This window comes from Alosa sapidissima, chromosome 17, assembly GCF_018492685.1.
Source record: "Alosa sapidissima isolate fAloSap1 chromosome 17, fAloSap1.pri, whole genome shotgun sequence".
Taxonomy (NCBI): domain Eukaryota; kingdom Metazoa; phylum Chordata; class Actinopteri; order Clupeiformes; family Clupeidae; genus Alosa; species Alosa sapidissima.
In genome coordinates this window covers 8080175-8090174 of record NC_055973.1, presented here as the reverse complement: position 1 = coordinate 8090174, position 10000 = coordinate 8080175, and the positions used below count along the sequence as shown (strand labels likewise).

The 10000-nt window shown below is 42.1% G+C and overlaps 1 protein-coding gene across 6 annotated transcripts in view; it reads left to right on the top strand.

The window, feature by feature from the left end:
* ctnnd2a (catenin (cadherin-associated protein), delta 2a) overlaps positions 1 to 10000 on the top strand; it is a 295331-nt gene that overhangs the window by 248637 nt on the left and 36694 nt on the right. For all 6 annotated transcript variants that reach the window (XM_042068872.1, XM_042068871.1, XM_042068874.1 and 3 more), the window contains 2 exons: positions 3706 to 3879; positions 9035 to 9185. In XM_042068872.1, coding sequence (XP_041924806.1) covers positions 3706 to 3879; positions 9035 to 9185 — 325 coding nt within the window. The remainder of the gene's footprint in view (positions 1 to 3705; positions 3880 to 9034; positions 9186 to 10000) is intronic.

Below are 10000 nucleotides of genomic sequence, written 5' to 3'. Positions count from 1 at the left end.
AAGAATCCGTTTAACATGATTCATTAAGAGGAGCCTTGAGCTGAATTTTTTCGTTTTCCAGATGGGATTGCATTTTATTCAGTGCATGAATAGAGTGATATTTCCTTTAACAAATGCTGCCTTCACTTTATAAAAAATGTAAAAAATGTGTTTACAACTTACATTTTTCTGTCATTTTGGTAGCTGTTCCAAATGGCAGGACATGACACATTGGATTGAGATGTTTTATCTGCAGTACACATTCAGCTGTTGAGTTTCATGTTTGTTAGTGTGGCTTTGCCGAATATCCATTGGTTCATTACAGGAAGGCCTCCCATTTGAAAGGAAAGGGGCCATTGAATCTGAATTTCTTCATGATGTTGCTCCTTTAATAGAAGTGAATTAAGGGAATGTAGTCATCTCCCTGAAAGAATGTAATGGCCTTGTTAAACAGGGGATGTTTAGGGCTCAGTGCCCTCCGACGCACTATGACAGATTATCCATGGACCCCACCACAACCACTACTATCACCACCACCACCAACACAATCATCACCACCACCACCAACAACAACAACACATCTCTCATTGACTGCCATCTCTCTCTTTCACACACACACACACACACACACACACACACACACACACACACACACACACACACTCATACTCACACTCACACATACTAGCAGTGTTTCTCACAACAACACACACACACACACACTACACAATACCAGTGACGGACTGGGAACAAAAAAACGGCCCTGGCATTTCCACCCACCTTAGCAACTTCCAGATAGAACTTTTGATGCACGGAAAGAACACACACTTTTTATAGCCCCAGTGATGGTGAACGTAAGCTCTCATGCTATAAACAACTGCACCAAAATATGGACATATCAATGCACAACCCCAATGCATAAAACAACGAATAAATCATCAGAGCCAGCAGCTCCATAATAAAAACATGTCTTACCATCATGTAGTTAACAAGGTGCGAAGAAGTTTGCTCTTCTCTGAAGCCCTGTCTATTGCGTCATCTGAATCCAAGTTCATTAGGATCTCTTTCTCTGTCGACATCAGCTTTAGAGCCTCCTTGAGTATCAGTATTAGCCATAGACAGTAAAAGATAAAGGTATTAGCGCTAGTGCTACAGTAGCTGAACCTGCACTTGATTTTAAAAACAAATCAGTCAATTTTCACCGCCAGCCAACAGTGCTCTCTAAGATTTCTCTCTCTTTTTCTCAGCTTCCCCCTTGTGTCGCCTGATGCCTCGATTAATTTTTTTTGCTAGCTTAATCTTAGTCAATAGTATAGCTTCCAACTTCTAACTTCCACGCAGACGCAGACACGGCCTACTCCCAGAAGGCATTGCTTCATTTTAACTTTTGCAAACAAATAATGAAATACAAAAAATGCAGGCAGATTTTGTTTTATTTCAAACCATGCACGTTTTTGAACTTCTGAATAAGACATTTTGCTACAAAACAATGCAGACTGATGTAAAAGTTTGTGACTGTAGACTGTAGAGTGTAACCATGACTGGGATATAGAGACTCATGTGTGGTATAAATACTGATATTGAGGTGTGAAGGATTTGGAGAAGTTTGGCTATCAGTTAGCCGAGGAACATTATGGACACTTGAAAGGGGGCCGAAATAATTATCTTGGGGTCGCTGTTTACAATTAAGGGGCCGCATGGCTGATACACTCATGCCGTTCTCTGATTGGCCAGCCCAAACGGCCCACGAGGGTCCGCGGCACCTCCGGCATCTGCCCAAATTCCACACTACCAGTCCGTCACTGCACAACACTGACTAACACTTTCACTTGCAGCGCACTCTCAATCATGGCACACTCACACTGTTGTTCTCCTAACAAGCACACACTCATGTTACACACTGAATTATCACTTCACAGACTTACAAACATCCACTGTTTCTCCGTAGAAACACCGCCCCAGTCTTTTCACTCTCACACTTTAACTCTCATGAAAATGACTACCAGCAATAGTGTCAGGCAATTACACTTAATACTTAATAGTTGTTGTTTTATAGTTTATTTACTACTCCGTATTCACACAGTGGTAAAAAAAAAAATATTTCTGTTTTTCATTGCGCTGGAAAAAGTCTATGGTTTTGCACATGAAATTCAACATGGACTTGGAGCAGCATCCTCCAACAAGTAGTAGTTTCCACGAGTAAAAAACAAGATTTTACAGGCACAAAAAAGAATGTAAATTCTGTCTGTGTTGGTGTGGGACTTCTACCTCACCAAAAGTGTGGAATGTTTTCTCATCGTCTCGGCAACAGAATCTTAAGTACTCTTCTCTGTGTGTTCTCTCCGCCCCCTCCACACACACACACACACACACACACACACACACACACACACACCCTTGCTGGAAAGACAGGAGGAAAGCCTCGCGGGCTCCTCTTCCCTTCAGCAGTTAATTGAACAGCACGACCTCTCCTTAGAGCAGCGAGGGGAGCGATGCACACAGAGGCTGCTTAATAATTGAGGGATGCTGGAAGCGGGCGTGCCTCTGCTCCTGAGCGACTCAAGCACAGAGAGAAGTGCAGCGGAGGTATGCTGTGAGTTGCTTCTGCTGCTGAAAGTAGGTCATTGTGTGCCAGCCCTGTGCCCTCTCAAACAGATTCAACTCAGTGGTTCAGTCAAACAGGGCCACGTGTGTCGACTTAATGCAAAACGCAGAACACTGCATTGGGCTATTTTCCAATTTTCCAGGTTGCAATGCAAATCAATTAAGATGTATTGTTGCGGCCTTGGTGCACCAAACTTGACTAATTTTCTGACTGTATAGGTATATAGGGTACTCAATACATGGCCTTGAAATACTAATACAGTGTTTTTTGTCCTTTTATGTTTTTTTTGCTTTGATTTGTTTTGCTTTGAAGAGAAGTTATAAAGTCTATCTGGTGGTAAGGCACAGTGTGGTTTTTAGTGGGTGGTGTGTGTGTGTGTGTGTGTGTGTGTGTGTGTGTGTGTGTGTGTGTGTGTGTGTGAGTTTGGGAAAATAGAGGGTTTCACGACAGGCTGTGTGCTTTGTGTGTTATGTGCAATATATGTGTGCATTGGGGAAGTGTGAGGTGTATGTTGGTGTGTGTGTGAGAAAGAGAGAGAGAGAGTTGGGGAAATGTAGGGCTTGGTGACAGGCTGGGTAGGCAGGCCGGGTAATTGCCTTTAGAGAGTGCAGCATGGAGGTGTGGGCACCGCCAGCAAACAAACTGCTGTTGCTCTACATGTGGGGTGTGTGACGGGAAGGAGGCGTGATAACAGAGCAAAGGGCAGAAACTGAGTCATGAACAGAGTTGGACAGACAGACAGACAGACAGACTCTGACAGATAAACAGGTCTCTTAAATGCTGATGTCCTGCAAATGTCACTATCCCGTCGCTAACCTCTGTCCTTTTCCATTTTTCTTCTCTTCTCTTTTTTTTCCCTCTCTCTTTTCATTTCAATCTTATCTCTCTCGTGCTTGATCTCTCCCATTTCCCTTTCTCCTCTCTCTCTCTCTCTCCTCCTCTCTTTCGCTTTCTCTTGTTCTGTCCACCTTTCTTTCTGTCTTCCCATCTCCCATCTCCCCCTGTCTCTCCCTCCCCTATTTCTCTCTCTCCTCTCTCTCTCTCTCTCTCTCTCTCTCTCTCTCTCTCTCTCTCTCTCTCTCGCTTTCTCTTCATCTTTCTCTCTCGATGTCTTTCTGTAGTGGGATGGTGTGGGTCCCATGCCGGACGCGGCGGACCCCCCCAAAGGGATCCAGATGCTGTGGCACCCCTCTATAGTGAAGCCCTACCTCACGCTGCTGTCTGAGTGCTCCAACCCAGACACGCTGGAGGGGGCGGCCGGAGCGCTGCAGAACCTGGCAGCGGGCAGCTGGAAGGTGAGTGACCAGTGCACGTCAGTGTTATGTAGTGGTGCTTTGCCAAAATGACAATATAGTTACAAGTATATACAGTATGAAAAGTTTGGTTCCAAAACGCTATATCTCCATTTTAAAAACGTTAATTAGTCATTTTATTTAATTGTGCATTTCAGGAAACATCAATAAAATTGTAGTTTTGCTGTTTTGATTGAATAAAGATAAATTAAATAAGAGTAACCCAATTACAGTTTCACTGAAACTACCTGTAAAACAAAATGTAAAAAAAAAATATTTATGAAAATTCATTGAAATAGAGGATACAGCAGTTTAAAAACTCTTCATATTTACTTTTGCAATGTCTCATTTGACATTGTTAATTCTACACCTGGTAAATACACAAATGACAACATGTAAATAAAAAACATTTTGGATTTACAGTAGCCTATTACTGAGTCTATATTGCCACTTTTGGGAGCTATAGGGTAACTGGTGTAACCCACTTCCTGTGAATTACATGTATGCTAAGATAGGCTTACGGTGTGTATGTCAGGCTGGGTTATTGTACACACAGAGAAGAGAAGGGTATGTATCCTCTGACGTAACTCTGAGGTAGACGGAAAATGAGCTAAGTTCTCAAAAGGTTGGCGTGTTCCTTTTAAAAGTATCTGCTTTTATTTACCGTATCAGCTGCCATATGCATCGGTCTTTCGCACTTCAAACCAGTCCCTAATCCTCCTATTGAACGATGCATTTTAAGCACCAGTCTTCAAGTTGCTGCTTGATATCTCTTCTATGAGAAGCATTTCCCCCGGCGTAGCTGTGTATGTATAAAACCAGGCGTTCACACTTGTTATGTTAAACTTTGCATGTCATGTTAAACCGGTGCAGTGGAAAAGTTTCTCATCTCTCAGGTACTTTAACTCTCCTGTTCAGATGGATCTTTTAACTGGAAATCCATCCACGGAAGTCCTGCCAGATCAATACCTGCCAGGCTTTTGGAGATTGCTGATTGAAAGGCTGGGATTGGATGGCTTTAAAAGTCCCATAACTGACAGTGGTCTAGTGCCTTCCACCAGACTGAGTTAGAAAAGGGATTAAGACAGTTACCTCCACAGAATCTCTCTCTCTCTCTCTCTCTCTCTCTCTCTCTCTCTCACTCACTCACTCACTCACTCATCATCTCTACCTGACACTCTCTGTGTTTCTCTTTCTTTCTCTTATGTTTTTCCTTTTTTCCTTCTCCCTCTCTCTTTCTCCATCGGTCCCTTTGTTTGTGTGCTTCCAATCTTCCGTACTCATCTTGCCCGTCACTTATAATTGGCTCCTGTGTTTGTTCCCGCACAGGCCCAACATTTTGCTGCATGTTTAATGCCTCTCGAGTCACTCTGCGCCTTGTGCGTTCTGAGTCCTTCATTTTAATAGGATTATAAATTCCCATACAGTTTGTCCAAGAGGAGTGGGGATTAGTTTTTTTTTTTTTTTTTTTTAATTTGTGTGAAGTTCCCAAAGATATTGATCTCCTCAAACCAGTGAGTGACGGTTCTGTTTAGACAAATTAATTCCTTTGTCCTTCATTGGAGAGTTTTTCTTTCTCATATTACCCTGTTTAAGAGCCTAGTTTTCACACTTGATAAATTGTGCTTTTGCATGTTAATCATCAATCAGGATAGTTATTTCAAGCTTATTCCACTGCTTGGTTGAATTTCCCATTGTCCTACGTAATTTAGAACGACCATTAACCGTATGTTATTTGCACACCTATGAAGTAGATCCATTTTTTTGGACGTATCACACTTGTATATTAATTCCCCGAACTCGTTAAGTTTAAATGAACGGTCACGTTGCATCCGAGCTGTAAAATGCAGACGTTCAAAACATGGCAACATTGTAGCATATGATGGAGGTGGCTTTTAGCTAGATAAACAGGATGACAGCAGGCTAAGTAAAATAGCGATGTTTTAAAACTAAAGTTCACCAGAATCTTGGGATACGCCCGCTTGACAACGGGAGAGATAGAACTAACGACTGGCCTTTGGCCGTAGCAACCATCCATTTAGAACTAGTAACGGCAGTTTGTCCTGCAAGTTGAGAAATTAGTTGATATGTGTCGGAAGAAATTAGTTCTACAAACAAGACAGTTTTAGTGATTACAATTGTAACAGGAAATGAACACAACGCAAGTGGCAACAGTGGAATAAGCAGGATAATGGACTCCACGGTGGCCTGTTCACAGAAGTTAATGCACTTACGAGGTTTTACGGCCCTCCGCTTCGCGTCGGGGCCGTTTTACAACCTCGACCGTGCATTAACTTCTGTGAACAGGCCACCGTGTCGTCCATTATCCCTTACATAGCTGTACTGCCAGATTATCTGTTTTATTGCTTTTATATAGACACACACACTGGTCACTTTATTATGCACACCTCGCTAGTACCGGGTTGGACTCCATTTTGCCTTCAGAACTCCCTTAATTCTTCATGGCATAGATTCAACAAGGTGCCGAAAACATTCCTCAGAGATTTTGGTCCATAATGACATGACGGTATCATGCAGTTGCTGCAGATTTCCTTTAAGTTAACACTCCGCTGTCAACACTCCGCCGCTGAGAGCTCAAGAATCAGTCAAATCGCAAACAGCCGGCAGCTCCATTTAATTGTCAGGTGTGATTAAATGCGTTCATATTCCACTTTTTTTGTCATAGACCTAGCATGCCTATGAAAAGACTTTGCAGTATTGTCCAATGGTCAATCTGTTGCTTTGATTTGTGTTTTATGCTATGCTCCGATGCTGAATTCATGCAGTTTTGCGTAAGTTTAAAATGTTTAGCCGACTGCGTAATTTGTAATTTTCGTTCAATAAGTTCCACTTTTCATGTCATGAATGTAACATGCCTATGATAAGGCTTTGCCGTTGTCCAATATGGTCAATCTATTGTCTCAATTGTGTTTCATGTGATGCACTGAAGCTACATTCATGCATTGTTTTGCTCCAGTTGAAAATGTTTCTGAGAAATTTGTCAGCTATGATCAAATGCGTTCAATAAATTCCACTTTTATGTCATAAATATAGCATGCCTATGATTAATGTTTGTATGGTGTATCTAATCTAGGCCTCTCTTATGATCAATCAAATTGGCTTTGCCCACCCAGTTTTTTCTGTGCCCACCTATTTAAACATGTCTGGCTACGCTACTGCACCAGCCTGAACCGTTGATGCAAGGCAGGATGGATCCATGCTTTCATGTTGTTTATACCTTCCATTCTTTAATTGCCCCTTGGGGATCAATAAAGTATCTATCTATCTATCTATCTATCTATACCAAATTCTGACCCTACCATCTGAATGTTGCAGCAGGAATCTAGATTTATCAGACCAAGCAACATTTTTCCAATCTTCTTTTGTCCAATTGTAGCCTACTGTAGGTTTCCTGTTCCTGGTGTGATCTTCTGCTGCTGTAGCTCATTAGCTCCAAGGTTTGACATGTTGTTTGTTTAGAGGGTAGGGAGTGGTTGTTTGAGTTACTGCTGCCTCTATCAACTCCAGCCAGGCTGTTCTCCTCTGATCTCTGGCATCTATAAGGCATTTTCGCCCCGGGGAACTGCTGCTCACTGGATATATCCTCATTTTCGGACCATCTCTGTAAACCCTAGAGATGGTTGTGGCGTTTAAATACCAGTAGATCAGCGGTATCTGAAATACTCAGACCAACGTGTTGGGCACTAGCAACCATGGCTCATTCAATGTCACATAAATCTTCCCCATTTTAATGCTCGGTTTAAACTTTCAGGAGATTGTCTTTCTTCACCATGTCTACATGCTGAAATGCAGTGAGTTGCTGCCATGTGATTGGTTGAATAGATATCTGAGCAGTTGAACATTTGTACCCAATGAAGTCGCCGGTGAGACTTATGAAAAGATATGAAAGAAAATGTTGAGGAAATGTTGACAAATATGTTAAAACTCTTTTCCAAACACTTTAATCTTCCCTCATGCTATATTTGTTTTATTTCTCTCTCTCTCTCTCTCTCTCTCTCTCTCTCTCTCTCTCTCTCTTTCTCTTTCTCTCTCTCTCTCTCTCTCTCACACACACACACAAGCCCACCCTACCCCACTCCCCACCCTACCCCACTCCACTCTATCCTGGCCCCAATGCTCCAATGGCCTCTCATTACAGCAAGCTCAGCTCTCAATCAAAACACAGACCATCACATCAGTCAGGTAGTCCAATTACAAGTCAGGACAGAGCTATTTTTTTAAATGGCAGAGAGCGGAGAGAGTGGACATAATGAATGTACAGTGGCCTGTGCCACTTGTGTAATAACTCCTACCGTTTCCACAGCAGCTGTTCCCCCGCCGAGCTGGCCCACTCCAGAGCGATTGGTTCAGATCCCCAGGGAGAGCAGGGCCGTCTAAAATGTGGGCCTTTACGGTGTAGTGGCTCCAGCTTGTTGGGTTGTGTTTACAAATGGGGTCTTCATCCACAGCACACAGAGCAGTTTATAAAGACATTTATTCATCACGCGTGTTGAAAAAGCGAACCACTGCGTGCTACTTTTTTGTGTTTTAATGAACTGCGTGCATATTTTTATAACTCACCTGGGTAAATATGTTGACAGTATTCACTACATTATACAGAATTAGAAAGCAGCATTGCTTAATTTTTGTTATCTTTGTTATTTTTATACTTTATCGGTAAACAGTGTGCTTGTCTATACAGTAGCTATTCTCATTCTTTTTTCCTCCTTCTTGGTTTTAATGAACCACCCATATGCATATGTTTAAGTGTCTTTTAAATACTACTGAGCAGAGTTTTGAAAAATAATTTAAATGCAGATATTTATGGGTAAGCTTATGACTGGAAGAACGGTCTGGTCATTGGTGAAAAATGTTGGTCAATGGTTAGATTAAGGTACTAACCACACCAAGGTCCTGGTTTCAGTGTGCTCAATAAAGTGTTTCCATATTCTTGGTTGTCTACCTAACTGTTTGTCAGAGCATGTTTCATAATCGTCTTTAAAACATGTTTTAACCCCCCTTGTTTCCCTTGTTCCTGGCATTACCTACAAAGGGTTACATCACCATGGATAGTACCATTTGTTTTTGTGAATAAATGCAAATGTACTTCACATTGTTGTTAATAATGGAAATGTGTGTGTTGTGTTCACTTCTCCAGTGGTCAGTGTACATCCGTGCGGCGGTGAGGAAGGAGAAGGGTCTTCCCATCCTGGTGGAGCTGCTGCGCATCGACAACGACCGAGTGGTGTGCGCCGTAGCGACAGCTTTAAGAAACATGGCCTTAGATGTGAGAAATAAAGAATTAATTGGTACGTGCCTTTTTTCTTTCCCTTTCTCTCTTTTCCCTTTCATTTCATTTCTCTTTTTTTTTCCATCTCTACACATCTTGGTGAATTCAGAACAACTCAGATGGTTCAAAGCAGAAGCATGTTGTCTGGCTTCCAACAGTAAAAAAAAACTCCTATAGTATCCCTCTGCCTTCCTTTCGGCATATGAGTCATTCGTTTCTGCCTCATGGTATTCCGTCCCAGTGAAGAGTAAATAAAAATAAAACACTGAAGGATTTCTGTTCCATTTTAGGATTCCATTTAGTGTTTGTCATGCATACAGCAATTACAGGTCTTAAAGTCATTTCCTTTTGTGCAGTCTCAGTGAATCATGTTGTAGTGTAGGTTTGCATGCATGTTAGTTTACAGGCTGTGATTTATGGCATTAAATGAGTTGTGTGTTCTTAGAACAGGGAGGCAAGCTCGAGCAGGGAGTATCTAGCATCTGTGAAAGATTAAAGACTACCAGTACTTTGAAGCATTTGTCACGTTGCACAGATGCATGCTGGGAAGTTTCCCTTGTTTGCCTCCCCTGCTGATTAAATGTTGTGTTGCAAGGCATTGTGAAGAGTTCATGAAATACCCCCTACCACTCCAGAGCCAGTCTGGGCCAGAGCCGTGTTGAAGTCGGGCAGCCTCCAGCTTCAGTAATAACACCTTTGTACTATATCTGGATATTTCAAGAGCCAAGGCGTTTAAGGGTGTGAATTACACTTAATTGTTGCTAATTTATTTAATTATAAAACAAAAATAGACAGCTGGTGAGTAGTAGTGGGAAGCCTGCCAGGCTACTGTAG